The 25349-nt window shown below is 38.3% G+C and overlaps 1 protein-coding gene across 1 annotated transcript; it reads right to left on the bottom strand.

Moving 5' to 3' along the window:
• Positions 1 to 9218: 9218 nt before the first annotated feature.
• On the bottom strand, positions 9219 to 14299 carry LOC110918490 (serine/threonine-protein kinase STY13). Its single transcript, XM_022162795.2, has 6 exons — positions 13176 to 14299; positions 11379 to 11500; positions 10742 to 10950; positions 10232 to 10406; positions 10016 to 10150; positions 9219 to 9662 (listed from the first exon to the last, which is right to left on the bottom strand). Exons 1-6 carry the CDS (start codon positions 13543 to 13545, stop codon positions 9456 to 9458), a joined length of 1218 nt encoding a protein of 405 aa, XP_022018487.1. The 5' UTR covers positions 13546 to 14299; the 3' UTR covers positions 9219 to 9455.
• Between the last annotated feature and the right edge of the window lie 11050 nt (positions 14300 to 25349).

Here is a 25349-nt window from a genome sequence, read left to right as displayed (position 1 = left end):
GCACAGCTGCCAGTTCAGGTCTGTAACCGACTTAAAATGGTTGTTTTCTTATACCAGAGATCTCTCCAATGGTTTTTCATGCAATAGGGGCACTTGGACTGATCTTATAACATTTGTAGACTATGTTGGCACCATCTTGTGCAATCAAAATTGATATATATAGAGCTTCAAGGTTGCAACATTGAGCATTCATTTTGCAAACCTTCACAAGTTTACTTCTGGAGCTCTCTGGTCATCAAGCAAGCTTCCTAGTGATCCCTAGTCATAATTAGGACTCTTGTAAGTACCCTTAAACCTTCCTAATCTAGTTTAGCTTAGTTAATTGGCTAAAAGTCAAACCGTCGTAATTAAAGTTTGACTTCGAGATTACTCATAATTTATTCAGTCAAATCTCGAATTAAAAATACCTATGAGTGGGTAATTATGTGGGTAATAAACCCTTAAAAGGGTACTCTCAGATTCCCACTCTAACTATGTCAATTGTCAGGTCAAAGCTTACTTTAAAAAGTCAACAGAATGCTTATTTTCAAATTAATACATAATTAGCAATGTTGGATCCATGCAACCTGTTTTATCATTAATATAACTTGGTAAATAATGTAAGAACATGTCTAAACATGTTCACCCCGAACAATTTTTAGTTTAGGCTCGGTTTGGAGCCGAAAGTCGCATAGTTTGACTTATGCTTTGACTTTCAGTTCTGACCCATTTAAGCCAAGTTTAGGATTGCCTTAGAGCTTCTTTTGAACCTATTTACATGTTAGTATAACCCTCTGTGATTATACAACTTGGTTCATTAGACATCTAATTCTTATGCATGTTTCCGTTAATCGCTTATATGTTGACCATTATGCCCAAATGACCTTAAAATGTGATTTTTGAAAATGTAAAAGAGTAGACATCTTAGTTACTGATTTCTAAACTTGTACTTAAAATTTTACATCAGTTTGGGGTCTAGATTTAGAGTTATGCTCATTAGCGTAATTAGAAGCATTGTTAGTAATTAATTGGCATAATTAGCATATAGCCTATCTAGGGGATGGTTCAAATGAAAACCACTTTTATTGTGAAAACTCGAAAACTAACTAAAAAAGCCTAAAAAAACCTAAAAAACATACAAATTTTTTTTTTTTTTTTACAATTTCTTTTAGAAAAATCGCTACTTTTTATATATGGAAAAAAAATTTCAAAAAAAAAAATTTTTTTTTTGTTGTACTGCACATGTGCACTAATACGGAAAGCCTAAACCACTTAACACACCCCCAACGACACCCCCCAAAACCTAAACCCCCCACCCCCCCCCCCCAAAAAAAAAAAAAAAAAAAAAACCTAAATTCACCCTCCCACCAAAAGCCTAACCCCCCCCCCCCCCGAAAAAAAAACCTAAACCCCCCCACCCCCCACCCTCCCGAAAACCTAAAACTAAACCCTAAACATAAACCCGAAAAAAACCTAACCCCCCCACCCCCCAAAAACCTAAACCCCCCTCCCCCCCACACCCAAAAACCTAATCCTAATCCTCCAAAAAAACTAACCCTAAAAGCTAAACTAGAATCAAAAAGCTAATTTTAAGCATGAAATGCACATTGTAGTATATGTTGTATTGCACATGTGCACTACTATAATAATAGTATTGAAAACAAGGCGACACCATAAATCTTTTTTTATGTCATAAAAAATATGCTCGAATATACTTGAATGAAAGATAAGAAAATTTGTGATCTTATGGTGCCATTTTTGTTTTAAAATGATAACGTATGGAGAAATGGGAAATGTTTGAAAAGTTATATATTTTTTGTTCCAATTTTACCCCTCCTTCATTAAAAGTCTTCCCCCCCCCCTCCTTTTTAGTGGGTTTTAGTTAGTTTTTTAGTTTTCACAATAACTAGTGGTTTTCATTTGAACCTTCCCCAGCCTATCTAAACCCAAATTTTTATACAAAACTTATTACCTACTGATATAAAATAATATTTTGGGATTTTGGAGATTTTTATTTATTTTTAGGCTGAGCATAACTTAGAGTTTTAAGCTTATTTCGGTTATTGCCGGTTTTGCCTTTTTAGGCTATAAAATGAGTTTTATAAATCCTTTTGACCTCAAACCTTTTTCTACTGATTTGTTATGATAAATAAATTATTTTGAGCCTTCTGGAATATTAAAAATATCAGCTTTTCTTTCAAAACCCAGAAATAGCTCCAAATCGCCTTTTTAAGCAATTTTACGACATAGTATGTATCAAAACTAGTTTATATATAAAAGGTTTGATACCTACTGATATATTCAGTAAATTTTTATATTATAACAGTAAACAAAGGTTTTAAACTCAGATTTCCAGTTTTGACCTTTTAGGCTTATGTGAAATTACCAAAATGCCCCTTCGGTGCATAGTATGGTTATAATTAATAAATTTCACATATATATGATACCCTACTGTTATAACTTATTAAATTAAGTATATTTACTAAATAAATCAGGCCTGTAACTCAGATTACAAATTAAACTCTTTTATACCCTTTAAAATGACCAAAATGCCCTTATGAGGCATAGTTTGAGTTTAAAATTATTTTGGGCATAATAGGAGATATCTTACTGATATCACAACATATTTAGTGCATATTAACTCAGGGAATTTGTATATGATTCATATGGTTACTCGTTACGCACTTTACGCATTCGGATCGGCTTGTGTAACTAGTTTGTATATATTAGCCGAAACGGGTTAAACCATATCATTATTGTCTCAAAATCCAGAATGTGTTTAGTTTACCCATGTTATGCAAGTCTCCAAACTTGTCAGGTCAAAACCACATTCTAATCCGGTCTTTGCCTTCCATGCGATTGAACTGTATTCTTTCTTTAAAACTAACCGGTCTAAGCTTAGACTAAATTAAAGACCCGTTAGGATTCTAATAGGTTATTATAACCCTTCGTTCCAGAATAGGAGATCCAGTAAAAGATATTTGCACTTGCTTATTGTGACTGTACTTGCTCAGGTAAATACTTTTAACTTATTTTCCCTATACGGGCTTGGGGTACGGTATATAAAATACCGCTTGGTCGGGCATTTGACCTTAATCGATTAGTGGTTAAGTATTATCAAGATAACCCGTTTAAAAATTTGTTTTGTTTGTTTAATGCCTGTGGGAGTTTAATGACCATGTCCCGGATATCCTTGGCATCATTCAAAGAATGGCCACGACCTTAGCACACGGGTGTAGGCGTACACCCGTCAGTGCATTTAAAATTATCAAGGTATAACCGCTGGTTTCCCGCCGCGGGACTATACTATGTGGTGTGTCTATTAATCTTTAACCCGGAATGAACCGGGCTACTAGACGCAAAATAAACATGTAATTCTTTACAAGTATTATATTCAAATAATTATCCCAAGTTATAAAAATCTTTTTGTGCCATGTGCATTCAAATCAATTTTCAAACCTTTTCAAAATGAGGCAGTTAAATTGTATTTACCAGTGTAAACTGACGTATTTTCCCAAAAAGATTAAGTGCAGGTACTACGCGTAATAGGCTGGCCTCTCCTTAGCATCGCTTAGAGTCTCGCAAGCTTGGATGCAAATAAATCTGTTGAACATGTTTCCTTTTTCTTTTGATCCGCCTGTGGATCTATTTCAACTGTTTGTGATACTTAATATTACAATAATTATTCGGTTGAAATAAATCTATCTTTTGCTTCCGCTGTGCATATTAAATTTGTGTTGTTTGACTATGATGATATCAACTACGTCACGATACTCCCCACTGGGCCCACCGGTAACACGTGGAAATTAGGGGTGTGACACCAGGATATTGCATTTGAGCGGAACCCACTTGCACCTATCCACCACAAAGCGATCACTAAAATCCACCTTCAACTCAATAGCTTTCTTAACCGCCACGACCGAGAAGGAATTCGCACCGGTACCAGACCAAACCCACTTATCGGGCACCAACTTCAACTCCACCGAAGCCAAAGCCGAGACCAGAGCATCCCATTCAAGCCTTTCAGAAGGAGTATCCGGGTCATTCTTCCAAAGCCAGCTCCCCTCACCTTCGAGTCGGTCTCGGACACTACACGATTTCACCACCTCAAGCTGAAACAGAGCAGGGAATTTTGATTTCAACGAGACCTCAAAAAGCCATGGGTCCAGCCAAAACTGTATATTATCACCTCTACCCACCACGCCCTTAAACAAGCTACTAATAGAGAGACCATCTAACAAGGGAAGATTGAGAGTCGGCGCAATATTTTTCCAAACACCTCCAAGCGTCTTTTTTAACGGAAGAGATTCCCAGCCGTTCCTTCCCGAGTGTAAGGCACTAATCACTCCCACCCAAAGATTGTCTTTCTCAGTTTTAAACCTCCACCCCCATTTAGCCTGCAAGGCTAAATTGATATCCTTTAATTTGTGAATGCCCAGGCCTCCCATCTTGATAAGCGAAGCGACCCTATCCACGCAACCCAATGCACTTTTTTATTCGATGAAGACCCAGCCCAAAGAAACCTTCTAATCATTCCTTCCAAATCTTCAATCACTTTGACTGGAGCCTTATAAAGAGAAAAGAAATAAGATGGAAGACTTTCGAGAACAGACCTGGTCAACGTAATTCTACCACCAAAAGAAAGGAAAGACGCTTTCCATAATGAAAGACGTCTCTCGAAAGTATCGTACACCGGTCTCCAGTTTTTAATACGATTCATGTTCGCCCCAACAGTGAGACCAAGATAAGTGAAAGGAAAACTGTCCGCCTTGCACCCGAAAAGCTGAGCCATACCTTCAACTTCCCCGAAGTTCACCCCAATACCAAAGAGACTGGATTTACAAAAATTAATCTGAAGGCCAGAACAAGCATGAAAACACTTTAGGATTCTCGCCAAATTTTTTATGTTATCCGAACTCCACTCCCCAATAATAATCGCGTCGTCAGCGTAGAACAGATGTGACACCAAAGGCCCGTCATTAGGAAGAACCACACCTTTCACAATTCCCAAATCAATAGCCTTCCTAATCATGCAAGACAGCGCTTCCATGACAATGACAAACAAAAAACACCTTAAATCAGCTAGTTTCTGATCCAGAATCAATAAACAAGCTTCAATTTCACAAAATCACACTGAAACTTTATGTCTCTAAAGTGTTTGGAGGAAACAAACACCTAATCAAGAGCAATGGTGATCTGGAAGACAGTTAGTACATTCCAAATCAATCACCATGCTTTGATACCACTTGAAAGTCCCTGAGACCCATAGGATCAATGAAAAACAACATACATCATAACAAATTACAAACTTCTTTTTGGTCTCCTATTCATCACAAGTTAAGTAGAACTTAAAGGTACATTTACTTTTTTTTTAAACATGTTCAATCACAATAGCACCAAATCTAATTAGTAATCTGTTTCTGCACTATTGTTCTTGCCCCAACTATTGATGGTACATTCACTCTGAACAAAGTATCCTATCATTTTAAGACAGGTGCGTGTGGGCGTGACCAATGGGCTTTTTTGGCCCTTTAAATCCGGGTACCCCACCCGGGTTGGCGTTTTGGTGGGCGTTGCCCGATTAGCGTGGCAATCAATGGCGGACCTAGCCCATTAATTTAGGGGTATCCCGAAATATTTTTTACCGGGCAATTATAAAAAACAATAATAAATAAAGTAAAACAAATACCTAATGAATGTGCCATCTTTCTTTTTCATAGCTTGAAATCGTTCCATCACACCGTCGTCTTTTACTTTATCAAAAGTTTATTTTTTCGACCGCACAAACCATAGCATTGTTCAAATATTTCTGGACCATTCAATTGCGTAAATCCGTCTTGGCATACTTCAATTTAGAAAAAAAAAATATATTTCAACGGTTGCGGTTGCGACCGGTAAAACCAAAGCTAGCTTCACTACCCGATAAACCAAAGGACAAGAACTATGTGTTCCGATTTCCACCATAAGATGAGCAAGATCACTTATTCAACTATAATATCATTCTGTGTCTTGGGTTAACTTAATTAATTATATTTAGGGACTCTTTTCAATTTTATTATTGTTAATTTGGGCTTATTTTATCATTCGGACATAATTATTCTACAAGTTTTCGGGTTGAAAATGTTTGAGCTTAAAAAAGTGGGATTTTAGTAATATCAAGTATCCTATTTTTTGGTTAGAGATATTCTCGTATTTTTTAGGGGTATCCTTTATATAAAACCGGAAAAAAACCTACGAATACAGGGTCGAGCCATAGCCTGTGCTACGGCTCATAAAACTATGGTTCCTCCCCTGGTGGCAATAGTGCTTGGCGTGGGGCGTTGGCCTGGGCTGACATGCCTGACAATGGTTGGCTGGGTGTTGATGACCGTTTGGCTAGCCGTTGGCCCACGGCTATTTAAAAAAAATTCTTTCATTTTTTTCCAATATAAACCTTTTATTTCATACTCATTTTTTCCATCCAAAAATTGAAAAACCACTATCAAACTCCAAAAGAAATATATAAAATGGCTTCTTCAAGTTCAAGCGATTCGTTTGAGAAATTTGCTTTGTCATCCTCATCGGACGACAGGGCGGCATTATTATTATCAACTGTGTCGATGGTGGTGAAAGCTATTGTTGACGATGCAAATTAAGGGACTTCCCAACCCAAACGGAGGAACTATATTGTGTTGAAAAATAATTTAATCAAACAATTAATTTATTAATTACCGAGTTATCAGCCAAACCAGTTTGTTCCAACTTGAGCAAACTGATTAAAGAAAGGTAGAAGGAGACTGTCCCGTTGTCGGACGAATTTAAAGAACAAGTAAATTAAAACCAACCTGGCGAGTGAGAACGAAGATCCTTGAACAAAAGCCTTGAACTGCACGGAAAAAACTCATGTCCTTAAAGGATTTTACGCGCTCGTAATGCTGTGAGCTGCAGCGTAAACTCCCAGGATTTAATGCAGAACTGATCTGGTATTCCAACAGCAATGGAAACCAGAAAACGCAGAAGCTGGAACGAAAACAGAATCACACAATAGAGAGAGAGATAGCTGCGAATTTTGATGTAAATAAATGGGTAGCAGGAAGCCTTTATTTATAGGTGTGGGTTATACCTGAGAATGAGAAAAATAGGGAGTGATATATCAATCCTATACGAATTCGAAATTCTGTATACATATCCTATACGAATTCGAAAACTGGATAATTATCATTATACGAATTCGATTTTCTATAGGATAACCCCCACTGTTTTCGAATCCATCTCTATCTCCTTCTTATCTCATCTCATTCGGTTTACAGATCTGACCCACCTGAAACCGAACCTTAGCCAAAAAATAAAAGCTCCTCAGTGCAAAGTGCGCCTCAAACGCGCCCATTCGCGCCTCAAACGCGACCATTCGCGAGCTCGCGGCTCGGCTCGGCGCGCGTGTGGGCTTCACCCACTTCTCAACCCATTTATCACTATGGAGGCCCATAAGGGGTAATCCCTTATAAACCACTCAAACTTCACTCACTCCACCAATGTGGGATGGAGGAAACATACCAACTTGTATGTTCCTCTTTAATATTATCTTTAATATTTCCAACATATTGTTCGTGAACGCAAAACCGCAAAATGTGTTTTTCAAATTACTTTACTAAATTCTATGATTAATATAAAAAAACAAAAAAAATTAGGTGCCACATAGCACCCTAACGCCGTCCTGGCCACGCCCCTTCCACACCCCACTTTTTGGGTGTGGACCGGTGAAGCCCACACCTGCCATATGTCGAGCAATGTCCCCAACCCAATCCCCTCCACACCCCATAGTGTAAGCAAGAAGTATTTGTTATATTCTAGTTTAAGTGTGTGTTTTTTGCTTATTTTTTTCAGATGATTGGCTACATTGTACCTGAGGTACAATCAATTTCTTTATTGATGTGCAACAAACTCTCTTGTAATTTGTAAATATGAACTAAAGAGTATCGAGTATTGACTGACTTTATAATTAAATTAATGATTAATGAGGTTTGTTTCTCCATAACCATATCCCACAATTCTAAAGAATTAGACAATTTGTGTTTATGGTTAGAAGAACTCAGATTCCAAATGAACAAATTCTATTTACATTGTTTGTTATTATGCATAATCAGGTAACTACTTTGCAAGAGGCAACCCAACTGCAACCTAAACTTTTTTTCTTGGTAAGTTTATCTTTTTACCCTGTTACTATAGTTGTTTATAGTTATTATGTTAATCTCACCATCTTACATATGAGTTTACATTTGATTTGATTTTTAAATGTCAAATGGTGAGCCTAGAAAAAAAGACTAACAATTTTTAGTATTGAAAACCGGAAAGGCCCCAGATTTTTATTTCATTTTAGGCCTCCAAAAGGGTTGAAACCGACCCTTCGACAAACTATACATATGCATAATGCAGTAATTTCATAAAGTATTTCGCTTTAGGATCAATGAAAAACGGCGTACATCATAACAAATTACATACTTCTTTTTGGTCTCCTGTTTATCACAAATAAGTAGAGAGTAAATTGTCATTTTAGTCTCTGAGGTTAGGTCCAAATTACCATTTTAGTCCAAATAGTATTTTTCTCCTCTGGGTCATTGACTTTCCATTTTCTTGCCATTTTGATCACATTGCCCAACTCAGTCTAAAAATCTGGTTATAACCAGAGGTATTTTTGGCATAACTGTTGTGTAGTGATAACCAGGGGTAGTTTACAACATAATTTATAAACCTCATAATAATTTAATGCCAAAAATACCCCTAATTATAACCTGGTTTTTAGACTAAGTTAGACAACGTGATCAAAATGGCAAGAAAAAGGAAAAGTCAGGGACCAGAGGAGAAAAAAAACTATTTGGACTAAAATGACAATTTGGACAAAAACTCAGGGACTAAAATGGCAATTTACTCAATAAGTAGAAGTAGGATTGTTTAATTTTTTTTTTTTTTTGAACGGTTAACGGTTCACTCCCCTTAAGAAATTCGCCCGCACTGCAGGTTCGAATCCCAGAACCCCCCCCCCCCCCCCCCCCCTAAGGTCCAGCCGCACTGGAATTACCCAATATTGGTACCAGAGTGGACTCGAACCTGCACCCCTCCAGAAGAAACCCCCAAAGGGGGAAAACTCCTGACCTCCTCCCAACCACTTGGGCTGGGGATCATCGGCAGGACTGTTTAATTGGTTTTGATTATTTGAAGAAAGGAAGCAGTCAATTCAATCTACTCATGCAATGTCAAAAGCATAAAGAAACTGTACAACAAGCAGTTATTGTACAAAATATAAATAAGTAATCACTGCATAAAGTTTGCAAAGCAAACCAAATAGGGGAATGAACCATCCAACATGCTTGTCAACCATTTGAATGACAGTTGACCAAAATTTGCTAATGACCGACGGTTTACATCCTCGTAAACTTATGCAAAATATTTAGACAAGCGAAAATAAGACAAAACAAAATGTTCGTGACGTTCATTACACGTCACGGTCCCCGTTTCGTGGTGAAACAAAGACAACCAGTTGCTTGGCCTTCGGGTATCATCCCGCCACCTTTACTTGTATCTATCGCCTCTAACAACCTCACCACCTCATCCATCTCGGGTCTCTTGTCAGGATTTGCATCCCAGCATTTTCTCAAAATGTTTGCAAATGAACTCGGGCAACATTTGGGGATGTCGGGGCGTAAATTCTGGAACATTAGAACAAAAAATTGTCAACTCGTTTACATACAAATAGACCTGCTTGTGTTGTGTTTCTTTATCTCAAAAGGGGTCAAAATTCAATTGCATTCAATTTTCAATAATATTTATATCAACATGTAGACTGAAAATTTGACGGAAACTTTATAATTTTTTTAACCAATACAAGAGTTTTAAACATTACAATAGTTTTCTTTTAATTGTTTTTATAAATTATGATCAACTCGAATTAAAGCCGCGGGCAATCTATATCAAGATCAACTAATAACTTAATGAATGATATTTTTTTAAACAACGTTACGGCTATAAATAGGACAAGGTTAGTTATATATGATAGCCGAACCTGTCGAACAACTGCGGAAGATACTTCTGCAAAACTGAGATCAGCATAAGGCATGTCACAACAATATATTTCCCATAAGCATATGCCAAAACTATAGACATCACATTTCCGGTTGTAAGGCTTTCCATCGAGAACCTACAAAATTCAAATTAATTGTAATCGTATTTGACTCACTAAATAGTTATAAAACATGAAGAAGGTCAACCACATACGTACCTCTGGCGCCATGTAACCAAGAGTTCCTGTTTCACCGGTCATGTCTCTAGGGTTTTGAGCTTCAACACGAGCAACACCAAAATCAGCAATCTTTAGGGTTCTATTTGAATCTAAGAGCATATTTTCAGTTTTAACGTCACGATGCACAATCTTCTTAGAGTGAAGGTAACTTAAACTACAAGTAACCACCCAAAACAACTATAGTTAAGATATGCATGAAAAAGAAAAAAATGATTTATTTATTTTTTAGAGTAAATTACGTTTTTGGCCCCCATGGTTTCTATAACTAACCATTTTGGCCCCTAAGTAATGGGGGCCAAAATGGTTAGTTATGGAGACCATGGGGGCTAAAATGGTTAGACTTAGGGGCCAAAATGGTTAGTTATAGAAACCATGGGGGCAGATATGTTAAAAATTCTTATTTTGGGCTAATATAGTAAAAGTGATAAAACCACAGGGGCCAAAAACGTAATTTACTCTATTTTTTGAAAAGGATAGAATTAAGCTCACCCTCTGGAGAGATCTAAAGCAAGTTGAACGACAACCTTGAAAGACAGTTTTTTTCTACTATTCCGGATTAAATATTTCTTGAGCGTCCCACCTGGAAGATACTCCACTACAACACAACAAGCCCTAGAAGGTAGAGAGTTATGACCGGAATTCGAGGCATTGTTTAATGGGATCTTAAGATCCGAGGTTCCCATTGAAGCTCCAACAAACTACAATATCATAAGATAAAACACATCATGATTGTGAAACCGTATAAGTTTGAGGTGGCAATTTTAACTCATTTGCGTACAATCAGAGTGGTATTTTTATCCCCAACGGGTCAAAATGGTAAAAGTTTAGAACCGAAACTAGTCCGAGAACATCAAACAAAAGTTTCTAAACAACTTCATATTATTATTTTAGAAATATAGGTTACTTTGTACAATCTTATATAATATAAGGTATTTATGAAGTTTTATAAAATGGAAAAAAAAAAAAATTGTTTTGACTTAAACTCATTCTGACAATCTGACGTGTTGCCCAACTCGCCTGTTAGACCACCTCTAGCACAAATAGCTAGTAAACTAAGGACATCATAATAACATTGTTAAAATTATAGCAAGTGCTATAATGTTAGTAGTTCTAAGTTTGTATTGACCTTGGTGACATTTGGGTGATCAAGCTTATGCCACACAGCAACCTCTTGTCGAAAAGACGTACGAAGATTTGCAGTCTCAGCCACAGTGGCAAGACCATCCTCTCCCCAATCCAGCACCTTCACTGCAAGATTTAAAATTGCTCAAGTTCAAAATAATCGGATTTAATAAATAGGGATGTAGAAAATAAACAGAATTGCCGGTCGATGTAAAATTAGTACACATCCAAACACCCCCCATGATCTTGAAATCTAAGCTTGAATCTTGAAATCATGATAATCGCCATGGAAACACACATCCAAACACCCCCATGATCTTATTTATTGAGGTTATCTACAACATTAATCACCTAGTACAAATGTATATACAGAGATCGAAGGGTCCGAAGACTACTCCATGGGAGAAAACAGGATGCGAGGTTCAGAACTTCAGGGTCGGTGAATTTACAGATCTCCGATGAAGGATCTTTTAACAGGTTCTGTGACCTCAGACCATCATCATCTTTGGGGCTTTTAGCAGGTGAAGATCGGGTGTTCATCTTGGCCATGGATTCACAATAAAATTGAAAAATAAAACGAAGGGAGCAGAGAGATACCTGAATCAGTGCCATAACTATTATACATAAGGCCATGGGCGGACCCAAGTGACGGGTCGGGTAGGCGGTCGCACTGCTTAAAATTTTTTTGTGTATTTTATAGGCTAAAATCCTGATCGCGCCCCTTGAAATTTTGGTTGTACCCGTCGTTTGCACCCCTATAAAATAATTCCTAGGTCCGCCACAGCATAAGGCGATTATGTAACCGCACAACTGCTCCACTATCTCTTTCCAATTTCATCTAACAAGCATAACGCACAAGTGCTTATGCAGTTACGCGGTTCTCGTAGTTCTTTACTAACTTTTATCATAAGGTTTGCCATCATTCCACCCTCCCTAGAACCTTGCGAAGGTGAGATTTTACTAGGTACGTTTGTTTGTTATTCTTAAAGAATGTGATCCTTAACCATATGTTCCACTACTTTGACGATAATTATACAAAAAAGTGATCAATTCATATAATAAAAATGAAAATTAGATTTTAGTAATCTCAACTTTGGCGGGCAACAGTCCCAACTACGGAAATGTTTTTGTGACAGTTCCAACTTTTGACCTATTTTCTTCGGCGATCCATATTAACTAAAAGTTAACCCAGTTACTTTTTGTTAACGTGGCCTGCCACATAAGCCGTCCACATCATCAAAACTTTGACTTATTTGCCGCATCGGCAGTCCATGTCAACAGAACATTGACTTTTTGCCACATATGCAATCCACGTTAGCAAAAACTTATTAGGTTAACTTTTAGTTAGTATGAGATCGCTAAGGGAAAAGAGGTTAAAAGTTGTGACCGTCACAAAACATTTCCATAGTTGGGACGGTTGCCCGCCAATATGTCAAAGTTTGAATTATTAAAATCCAATTCTCCTAATAAAAATCACAAAAAATAAACTAAAAAACTATCCCACATAACAAACAACTCTATCAAGTGAATCAGGGGCGGACATAGCCTTTAAATAGGGGTAGTTCCCGCTACCCCTTGACACCCGGGTGGTAGTGTAAATTTTTGAAAAATTTGAGGGTTTTTTTTTTAATTTGGTTACCTCTTTTTTTGAAATGTTACCCCTTAACGTTTTTTCTACATCCGCCACTGAAGTGAATCAAACCCATAAAGATTGAAACATGAAGATAGCAAACAACAATAAATCCAAAACAACTATAAAAAAAAAAAAAAAAAAAAAAAAAAAAAAAAAAAAATTGTTTACCTGCAACATCTTGACCATCATAAACACCTCTATAAACAGTGCCATAAGTACCATGAGCAATCACATTTCTTATATCCAATTTTGCTAAATCAATTTCCCACTCTTCTTTTTTGGTATTAACCTCTTTATTATCTCTATCTCTAGACCAAACCTTACTCAAATGTTTATCCAACTGAACATCCCAGCTCTTGAAATCAATCATATCTGCCCTCAAAAATGTATCTTTATTACTGATATTACCCCCCAATTCCTTTGAACTAAATGCTAGTTGACCACTCCCTCTTTTTGGGGATGAACCCATGCTTCTTGATTCTGATTTCTTCACTGTACTTTCACCATCAACCCCTTCTTCAAATTTCTTCAGATCCATTGCTTATTTAGTGAAAACAATAATAATATTAAAGTGAAAAATCTAAGATTTTTACAGCATGGAGTTCAACATTTCTTGAAAATCATAACTTTTTTTAAAAGAATTCTTGAATACTACAATCCAATAACAAAATTGAAGAACAAATACCAAATAAACCCAGATGGAAAAGGTGGAATTTTAAAGTTTTTTTTGAAAAATTATAGCTTTTTTTAATAGAATTCTTGAATATTATAATTCAAAAAACAAAACCCTTTATGGAGCAAGAACAAGCTATCACAAAATTGAAGAAAACTGAAACAAAACAACAAAACCAATTAAACCGGGATGGAGAAAGTGGGATTTATATAAAATTCTTGAAGAAATATAGCTTTTTTTAGAGGATTCTTGAATATTATAACACAAAAAATAAATAAACCCCTTTAAATGGAGAAAGAACAGACCATCACAAAACAAGAAAACAAGTTAAACCCAGATGGAAAAGGTGGGATTTTTTTTTTTTTTTTTTTTTAAGATTCGAATGATGTGAAAACAACTTGGACAGAATTTAAATGCTTTTGAAGCATGTATTTATAGTGAGAATTAAGACCCACAAAAATCATGGATTGTGGTGGTGGAGAATTTTGTGGTGGAAGGAAGAATCAACGAAAAAAATAAGGGAGAAAAATACATTAATTAATAATTTAATATTGCTTCTTTGATTTGATCCCACCAAAAAAAAACATTGAAAATACGCATCAGTTGAATTATGATAAGGATGGAAGGTATGGTTTGGGTCATCATGAAGGGATGGATCACTACGTAGATATCCACATAACCGGGTGTAAGGATGTGCCTAAAGGAGAAACCTAAGGGGTGGAGGATAAATCCCTTTATATATATGTATAGGTGTGTGTGAGGGAGTGAGGCCCGGCTTGGGCGGCGAGCAGCGGACAAAGAAGACGCCCCTAGGGCGGCGCGGGAGCAGGGGTGGGGGAGCCGGGCGGTTGTTGAGGGATGGACCTGGGGCCGGCCCCCATACCTTCTAGTCTAAGGCTAGACAGTGTGGGTAGGGGCGTAGGGCCGGCGAGGGCTGGCGACGCCCCACACCACCCCCTAGGTCCGTCCCCGTCGTTGGTGTCCTTCCGAAGACGTTTTCATCGGGCCCCTCTCTCTCTTCTTCTTTATACACACATATACATATATACATTTAGGTCTATCCTTTACAACCTAGGTCCATCCCCTTTAGACCCAATCTTACACCCTCTTACGTGCACGTCTACATGGCAGAGCATCATTTGAGAACTACTCTCCTCCGCACCGAGTAGCCTAAATATTTAAACGAGTAGCCATTTCAACTTTTTGGGATTTTCAATAAAGACAGAATTCATAAATACAAATATCCAATAATATTTAGACGAGGGTTTGAAAGTAAGTTCTTTTCTCTGTAAACCATCTTTCTTGGACCCTATTAACAGTTTGTTGTTTATAGAATTTACTTAGTATAATCGTTGTTGTTGTAAATATCTTAAAATATACTGAAAGATAAAGTTCTGCCCTAAAGTGTTGTCACTTGTGTATATTTAAATTTTTGAAGATGTAATGCTATGTGGTATTTATATATAAAAAGTTGTTAACAAATCATATCCCAATTTAAAAACTTAAAAAACTTCTTTAATCACTTTAGTGACAAACTAGATATTTGTTGGGCTATTGTTGATTGAAGTTGATCTTACTTGCACCGGGTGCAACGACAAATTATGATAGTTCGTTTTCTTCAATGTAGCACGTGAGATGAATGTGCGTATTGGATGGGCAGTAAATATATGAAGAATTCTCTAATTTATTGGGTGTTCATGGTCCGGTTTGGACGGTTTTTAGGTCAAACCATAAACCAAACCGTTAGTCACGGTTTTTGATAATTGAAAATCGAAACCGAACCGTTGAATTCTTAAACCGAACCAAACCGAACCGTTAGTAACGGTTTGGTTCCGATTTAATTTCACGGTTTGGGCTAATTGAGCTTATGTGCTAAAAATGAAAAATAAGACCAAAAAAAAATGAAAAAAATAAAACAAGCTACAAACGTTTTTATTAAAGTTAGAAACTTGGAATTTTCAAAGTTCTAATATGGGCTGACATGTATGCTGTTGGAATTTTTTAAATTGAAAGTTATTGGCTCAATTTTAGTTTACATTATTAATTGCTTATTTATAAAGTTAAATTTAGATTTAAATTTATTTATGTCTATATATAATATATGAAATATTAAAAAATAATAAAATAAAATCTCACGGTCTGGTTTGGTTTATTACGGTTGGTTTTTGCTATAAACCGTAAACCAAACCGTTTGCTACGGTTTGAAAATACTGAAACCGACCGACCGAAAGATAACTAAAAAACCGACCGTGAAACCAAACCGATGACCGGTTTGGGCGGTTTCACGGTTTGAAACCGAACCGTGAACACCCCTATTTATTATATTGAAAACAAGTTATTGGCAAAAGTTGTAATTAATAATGTAACTAGTGATATTTCCTCGTGTTTCGCGGTGAGAATTAAGTCGATATCAATTTGGTTCGTTACAGTACCTGCACTCGATATAGTAATTGAAAGAGAAAGCATTACATCGATTGAAAAAAAAAACACATATTGATATCGGTTCACTTCGCTTGCATTTTATGTTTATTTTATTTCAACATTACGATATTTTTTTATAGCGGATATTCTGCCGCTACCATACCAAGCCCAATCAAAACCAATTGAACAACATTTGTATCGGAACCAATATTTTTTTTTTTAGTTTTTTTGCTTTCAATAAATTAATATTGTATCGCTACCATATTGTACCGAACATCATCGGTACCGGTATACATTCCGTTTTATTGTTTCCTGTTTGATAACGGGTACTATGACCGTATCTTATCTAAAAAGTTATATGAGAGAACAAAATATACTTAAGTCAATTAAAGTAATAAACCAAGAAAATAATAAAACCTTAGAAAAAACAATATTGAAAAACTAAAAAACAATTGTTCCCCTTTTTTTATTGCAACATTATGATATATATTTTTTAAACGGATATTGTGTCGCTATCGTACCAAATTCAATCAAAACCAACTGAATAACATCTGTATCCGTATTTATTTTTAGTGTTTTTGCTTTCGATGAATTAATATCGTATCGCTACCATACCGTACTGAACAACATCGGTACCACTATATATTCATTTTTTATGATTTCTTGTTTGATAACTGGTACTTTAATCGTATCTTAAAAGTTATATAAAAATATATGTTTAAATCAATTAAACAAATAAAACAATATAATACTAATAAAAACCTAGAAAAAACAATATTAATAAAAAATCAAAATACTGTTCATGGCCACTTTCTAATAATATGTATAATTCTTTTTCGATTATAGTATTGTTTTAGCGAGTAAACTGCCATTTTGGTCCTTGAGGTTTGATCACTTTTGCCACTTTAGTCCAAATTTGAAACCTTTTGCATCTGGGTCCCTGTGGTTTCACTTTTATTGTCATTTTGGTCCAAAAATGAAATCAGATCATATTTCTCAAATTAAATCCTGGTATTTTTTCGTTTTCCTCAGGGGCAGAATGGTCATTTCTATTTTATTTTATTTAAAACTTTTATTAAAACAATAATATTTTGTGGGTCCCACCACACCCCATTATTCTGATCAGCGATCACCAAAATTTAACAGCATTATATATCTTCTTCACAAAGGTTTAAACATACAACATTCTTAAGGAATTAAAATAATCCAAATCTCACAATTTCCGGGATATAAAACTAACATATGTGAATGATATAACTATAATCTACCAGTTATATACTTAAATGCTTCATGAATCCACCCTATTAACAACAATTTTATGTTATTAACAGCTAAAGATCTAAAGATACGAACAACAAAGAGTATCAATGCAGACACAAATGAATATGTTCTTATAAATTGACCTAAAAACCGAAATCGATCAAATCGGAGAAACAAACAGACCTAATATTTGTCGAGCCGGTGAACGGATCAGATGACCAAAGAAAATCGGAATCGAGAGATGGAAGTTGACCTCCGGGGACCGGAATCTGATTGATCAAGCTGAAATCGAAGAAGCTTGATGAATATCATCGTCTGTCTTCTGGAGTAATCATCGTATATTCTCGACGGAAAGTGATAATACTTGCCGGAATGTTGCAGTTGCGGGGGAGATATCGTGTGAAGTGGTTTGGAGGAAAAGTGGAAGATGTGGCGTGTGGGGGAGTAAAAGTGAAACAATACATCTGTTCAGAATGAAGATGGTGGAGGTGGAGAAAGATGGTGGCGATTGTGGAGATTGATGGTGGTGGAGGTAGAAGAAGAAATGAGGTGTGGTGGGACCTGCAAAATATTATTGTTTTAATAAAAGCTTTAAATAAAATAAAAATGAAATGACTATTTTGCCCCTGAGGAAAAGGACAAAATACCATGATTTAATTTGAGAAATATGACCTGATTTATTTTTGGACCAAAATGGCAATAAAAGTGAAACCACAGGGACCCAGATGTAAAAGGTTTCAAATTTGGATTAAAGTGGCAAAAAGTGACCAAACCTTAAGGACCAAAATGGTATTTTACTCTATTTTAGCCCTTCTTTTTTATTAGCTATTCATCTCAAATTCGTCACTCGTCTTAAGTTCACCCGCTTCGACCAATTTATCTACTTCATCCAATTTGGAGTTAAATGCTTGGTTGGTCCTTGTGGTTTGCAAATATTGCAAACTTGGTCCTAGTGGTTTAATAATTACAAAGTTGGTCCCAGTAGTTGTAATTTTTGCACTCGGGTGGTCCTTATCACTAACCCATGTTAGATTTTTCAGTTAAATATACGTAAAATTAAATAAATGCCCCTGAACAATTAAGAAAACTAAAAATATATAAATTATAATTATTAATAAATTAAAGTGGATCCCATTTCCTACCCCTACCCCTACCCCCACTGTGACACCCCAGGAAAACCAGTGAACACTACGGCTTACCTAGCTTCCTCAGTGAGTGCGTACCAAATTTCGGGACGAAATTTCTTTTAAGTTGGGGATAATGTGACAACTCGAAATTCCAAGATTTCTATTTCGCATTTATTGCACGTTCTTGTATTATTTAGTCGATTGATTTCACAATTAGTTGTTATGGAATTGTATATGTTTTGATACAATGAGGTGTGTTGTGTGATTGTGCATGACTATGTGTTAATTGTGATAAACTTGTCAAATGTATAAACTTGGTGGTGAAACTGTGAAACTATTTGAGATGGTGTACTATTGTAAAATATATTAGTTAAGGGTGTAGAGGGCCATTAGTGAACTTAAACTATACTTAACCCTAAATCATTCACTAAACCTCTCACAAGAATCCAAGCACGTACTTTCATCCCTTTGGCTCTCTAGCAATCATCACCACCATCATAGTTTCTCTAGAATCATTCAAGGTAATTGTTTAATCATTGTTTGTGATTAATAGTTTATTGATCATTGTAATACTTGTAAACCCTAATTGATTGCTTGATTATTATCAATTCTTGATTCATGATTAGGTGTTCATGAAACCCTAGTTCTTCATATAACATTCTGCGATTCTTGATTTGATTCGGATTATGATGATAATGATGTTGAATAGTTGTTTAATCGATTGCCTGTGCATGATAGAATGGTTGGATATTGATTTGATGATTGCAATGCCATGAAAATTTAGGTTTCCAGAACGTATGAACAAGAGAACGTAACTGTTACATTGAGTTTAGGGATGTATGATTTGATTACTGTCTGAGTTTCACGATTTGTGTTTGATCCGAATTTCATATGCATAAGTTGTCTGAGTTTGCAACCATGAATTGATAGTCTGAGTTTTTATGTAATGCAAGAGGTCCGAGTTTTTCATTAAACACATATGGTCCGATTTTAAAAACAAAAGCATGTCTGAGTTTAGAACTTGAAGTGTACCTGAGTTTATAACTTGAATTGTGTCCGAGTTTAGAGGTGATTAAGGACCGGGTTTGCTTGTTGTTTGTTGTCCGAGTTTATAACAAGCTCATGGAGTCCGAGATTTCTTTGTTCATGGGGTCCGACCTTGTTTAAAAACCTAGGTGGTCCGAGTTTGTGGACAAGGGACCCCCTTGTCCGAGTTTGTATGAAGGAAACCCCCCCCAACCTCATACCCGACCTTCTTAACCTATCAAAGGTCCATGTTCTATATGGGGATGGCCTGACCGAGTTTTGACGCCCTCAAGGGTGGTCCGAGTTTCTTGAAGCCTTGTCCGACCGTTGTACATTGGGTCCGAGTTCTTTGGCCAACCTCTATGCTCTCCGAGTTTAAGGTTATCATGCTTGTCCGACTTTTGGTGATCCATGTTAGGTTCGATTATTATAGTTTAATTAAGGGCCCGACCTTATAATGCATAATCATGTCCGAACTTTGAATGCTTATGACATACGATCTGAGTGTTAGTATCTGTCAAACTGTTAAGTGTTTAACACTATCAAATTGTTAAATATTGTGTAGTATGTTAACGGAACTAATCTATGCATGTTAGTACTAATAACTCTGATCAACGCTGTAACACAACTGTTAACGAATAACTAAGTCAAAACAAACTGAGAAAAACTCTTGATATAAGACTTGATTTGCATGAATGTGATTAGTTGCTTATGTGTTATATGATGTTACTTGCGTATCGTTTCGAACATGAACTGATATTACACGTGCACACAATAGGACTTGATTGAAATACTTGTGAGTGCATAACCTAGCATACCGAGCAAACCAAGGTGAGTTCACACCCTTACTAAGGCATGGGATTCCCAAGGGCTTGGGAATGGGATTGAAGGAATAAGATTGAATAGATTCGTACTGACACTAATACTAGACTACCATACCACTGTCCTCGGTCGTGCAGGACACATACTTATGCTATTCACTGTCCTCGGTTGTGCAGGACACATACTTACCCTCTACGTAGACTTATACGTACTACTATCCTCGGTTGTGAAGGATACCTATACTTATTACTATCCTCGGATGTGAAGGATACTTATACTCATTACTATCCTCGGATGTGAAGGATACTTATACTCATTACTATCCTCGGATGTGAAGGATACTTATACTCATTACTATCCTCGGATGTGAAGGATTCTTATGCTTATTACTATCCTCGGTTGTGAAGGATACCTATGGTTACGAGTAGTCTAGTGGTTATACAACATGGGAAGCCCCCACCAATAGAACGTACTAACGGCCCAGTAGAGCCACCTGTTACAAACGAACTTACTATTACGCATTTACTTTCTGTGAACTCGCTCAACTAGTTGTTGATCCTTTGTTACATGCCTTGCAGGTCGTTAGGTATATGGAGCTTGCACACGGAGAAGCTGGTCGTTGTGGGGCTTGGATCGTGATTATCTTGTTAAACACTTTTGATATTTGATACTTATTTACTATGGGATTTCTAGTAATACGCTTCCGTTAAACAATGATATCTTACTTATGTTTTGGAAACACCTTTCATATGGATTTGGTTTGGTTTATATTGCAATTACTTTTACTTTATGCAATGTTCTATATGATTGGTGGCTTGATCCTGGTCAGTCACGCTCCCAAGCGGTGATACTCCGCGGGTGGATTTTGGGGGTGTGACAGATTGGTATCAGAGCCATTGGTTATAGAGAACTTGGTTTTAATATGGGGAAAACGTTTTTATTAAAACCAGACTATAATCAGAACAGTGCTCTCAACGATCCACAACGACGCTTCGCTCCACGTGCAAGACTCGACATCCTAGGTACTAAGGTTTATGTTTATTACCTGCTTGTTAGAATTGCATAGAACTTTGCTCGTAGTATGCTTACATTACTTTGCTCACTACCTGTTACTGTTTAAGAACACCTATGTGCCTACACTCTTCTGTCATCGCACTACTCGCGAACCATTCATACTTATGCTACCTTTACTGTTCGATCATGTCTGGACATGTTGACATGACTCAAGCCCAGTTGACGGCTCTCATTAACCAACAAGTTGCTGCGGCACTTGCAGCCGCACAAGCAGGAGGTATAACCTGCTATTCCAGACCTATCCTAGGATGTTAGATCCTACTCTCGTGACCCAACTCTCGCGCTTAACCTTGACCTATCTTTCTCGCGCAACGGGTCGGAACGCACAGCAACATGTCTGCACATTCAAGAACTTCATGGACTGTTGTCCAAGCACATTCGGTGGCACAGAAGGAGCAGTGGGACTACTCCATTGGTTTGGGAAGCTCGAGTCGGTATTCGAGATTTGTGAATGCCCTGAGGCTCGCAGGGTCAAGTACGCCACTGCTACGTTGGAATGAATCGCGCTAACCTGGTGGAACGCGCAGGAACAGATATTAGGGCTGGCAGCTGCTAACGCCACCCCTGGAACGAATTCAAAGAACGCATTAAAAGGGAATACTGCACGCGTGATGACATCCACAAGTTGGAAGTGGAGCCTTACCATTTGAAAATGACGGGGTCAGAAATTGAAGCTCATACGAAACGGTCGAACGAACTGGCCATCTTGTGTCCAACCATGGTGGACCCTCCAAGCAAGCGTATCGAATTGTACCTCAAGGGTCTAGCCTCAGAGATTCAGAGCCATGCTACATCGGCTAACCTCGACAACATCCAAGACATTCAGCGTCTTGCTCATCGCCTCACGGATCAGGCAGTGGAACAGAACAGGCTGCCTAGTTGTATCAGCGCTATTACTATCGCTACCACTTCTGCTACCCCCGCTACTCCTAATGACAACAAGCGGAAATGGGATGGGTATTCCAGTAAGGGTTCGGCTACCGTTCAGTCTCAAGCACAGCAGCAGCGCAAGAATAGTGATCACCAGAGCACAGCAGAAGCTAAGGATTCAGGAGTCCACGGCCTGCAAATTGGAATCGCCAGCAGCAAAAGCAAGCAGAAATCCTATGCAGAGAAAAGATTGTTCGCATTCCTCGTTCGGGTCAAGAACCTCTCGAAGTTCAAGGCGACAAGAGTGGTGCTATGGTTGGCATCACCTCTTTCTGGAAGGCTCAGTAATGTTTGCGGAAGGGCCACACCGCAATTTTGGCTCTCGCACATCGGCGAAAGAAAAGAAGTTGGAAGACCATCCAGTTGTACGCGACTTTCCTCAGGTGTTTACCTGGTCTATCGCCTCATCGTCAGGACGAATTTCATATCGAGCTCGCTCCAGGAGCAGCACCTATAGCCCGCGCACCGTATCGTTTAGCTCCAACCGAACTAGAAGAACTGTCGAAGCAGCTACAAGAGCTCTTGGAAAAGGGCTTTATTCGTCCAAGCTCTTCGCCTTGGGGAGCTCCAGTGTTATTTGTGAAGAAGAAAGACGGTACGTTCAGAATGTGCATCGACTACCGTGAACTCAATAAGGTGACGGTGAAGAACCGTTATCCTCTTCCGCGCATAGATGACTTATTCGACCAGTTGCAAGGGTCGTGTTATTACTCCAAGATAGACTTGAGGTCAGGTTATCATCAGCTGAGAGTCCGGGATGAGGACGTCTCCAAAACGGCATTCAGAACTCGCTACGGCCATTACGAGTTTCTGGTTATGCCATTCGGGCTTACGAACGCGCCTGCAGTCTTCATGGATCTTATGAACAGGGTGTGTAAACCCTATCTAGACAAGTTCGTCATCGTTTTCATCGACGACATTTTGATTTACTCCAAGAGTCAGGAGGAACACGAGCAGCATTTGCGTCTTATTTTGGAACTCCTTCGGAAGGAACAACTGTACGCAAAGTTTTCAAAATGCGACTTCTGGCTTCGTGAAGTCCACTTCTTAGGCCATGTAGTGAACAAGGATGGGATTCATGTCGATCCATCCAAGGTAGATTCGATCAGGAATTGGCCAGCACCGCGTACACCAACAGAAATACGCCAATTTTTGGGTTTGGCGGGATACTACAGGCGGTTTATCAAAGACTTCTCCAAGATCGCGCAGCCGCTCACTATGTTGACACAGAAGGGTGTCACCTATCGTTGGGGTGATTCCCAGGAAACCGCTTTTCAGTATTTGAAGGAGAGACTATGCAGCGCACCTATACTCTCATTGCCAGAGGGCACGGATGACTTCGTGGTTTATTGTGACGCATCGATACAGGGGCTTGGTTGCGTATTGATGCAGCGTGATAAAGTTATTGCCTACGCTTCGCGGCAACTCAAGATTCATGAACGGAACTACACGACGCACGATTTAGAGCTGGGAGCTGTTGTTTTCGCGCTTAAGATATGGCAACACTACCTGTACGGTACCAGGTGCACGATTTACACCGATCACAGGAGTCTCGAGCATATTCTTAAGCAAAAGAATTTGAATATGCGTCAACGGAGATGGGTTGAACTTCTGAACGACTACGAATGCGCCATCAAGTATCATCCAGGCAAGGCCAATGTTGTGGCTGACGCCCTCAGTCGGAAAGACACTCTACCTAAGCGCGTGCGAGCGCTACAGCTTACTATTCAGTCCAGTCTTCCTGCACAGATACGAGCTGCTCAGATAGAAGCATTAAAACCCGAAAACGTCATGGCTGAAGCCTTACGCGGTTCAAGGCAACGAATGGAACAAAAGGAAGACGGCGCCTACTACGTAACGGGGCGTATTTGGGTCCCACTCTATGGCGGTTTACGCGAACTTGTGATGGATGAAGCGCACAAGTCTCGCTACTCGGTACATCCAGGGTCGAAAAAAAAATGTACCACGATATCAGAACAACGTATTGGTGGCCAAACATGAAAGCTCTTATCGCAACTTACGTCGGCAAGTGTTTGACTTGTGCAAGGGTTAAAGTCGAGTATCAGAAACCATCAGGCCTACTTCAGCAACCGGAAATACCACAATGGAAATGGGAGCAAATTTCCATGGATTTTGTTACTGGCCTACCTAGATCCCAGCGCGGGAATGACACTATTTGGGTGATCGTTGATCGACTCACCAAGTCTGCTCATTTCTTGGCTATCAAAGAAACGGATAAATTTTCTACCTTAGCAGACATCTACTTGAAAGAAGTTGTTTCGAGGCACGGGGTGCCAACCTCTATCATTTCGGATCGGGATGCACGATTCACGTCAGAGCTATGGCAAGCGATGCACAAAGCGTTTGGCTCTCGTTTAGACATGAGCACAGCATGTCATCCTCAGACGGATGGGCAGTCTGAGCGAACGATCCAGACTCTTGAAGACATGCTTCGGGCATGTGTTATTGATTTCGGCAACGGCTGGGAAAAGCATCTCCCTTTGGTGGAGTTTTCGTATAATAACAGTTATCACACCAGCATACAAGCTGCTCCATTCGAGGCATTGTACGGACGTAAATGCCGGTCACCTCTCTGTTGGGCAGAGGTGGGGGATAGTCAGATTACGGGTCCAGAGATTGTAGTGGACGCCACGGAAAAGATTGCACAGATACGACAACTGTGACACTTCGGACCTTCCCGGGAAACTTCCTTGATGTAACGTTTCGTGTACATATTTTATTAAATGAAAACGATGAATTATTTGTTATTATGTGTTATATGCCGATTTACTTATGTGTATATATGTATATATATGTGTTATATATATGTAAACCGAAACCTCAACCCGACTCGAGACCACGGTCTCGAGTGAACAATAGCACTTGGGCCGTTTGGGCCTTGTAACCGAGAACCCAACCCGGAAACCCTTAGCCCAACTCGGTACATTATATAAACCCAACCCCACCTCCCTTAATCATTTTACACACTCTCTTCTCACACTCTCCTTT

Source organism: Helianthus annuus, chromosome 11 (assembly GCF_002127325.2).
Source record: "Helianthus annuus cultivar XRQ/B chromosome 11, HanXRQr2.0-SUNRISE, whole genome shotgun sequence".
In the NCBI taxonomy this organism is placed as follows: domain Eukaryota; kingdom Viridiplantae; phylum Streptophyta; class Magnoliopsida; order Asterales; family Asteraceae; genus Helianthus; species Helianthus annuus.
Note: the sequence above shows the minus strand (reverse complement) of the source record. Positions and strands in the feature narration are given on the sequence as shown.

Excerpts from the sequence above, each read along its gene's own strand:
- LOC110918490 (XM_022162795.2), bottom strand. The coding sequence starts at position 13,545 with ATGGATCTGAAGAAATTTGAAGAAGGGGTTGATGGTGAAAGTACAGTG. Across the intron at positions 10,407-10,741 it reads GCTTTAGATCTCTCCAGAGG|TTTAAGTTACCTTCACTCTA; the intron begins GTGAGCTTAATT and ends GGTTACTTGTAG. Across the intron at positions 10,151-10,231 it reads TTGGTTACATGGCGCCAGAG|GTTCTCGATGGAAAGCCTTA; the intron begins GTACGTATGTGG and ends TGAATTTTGTAG.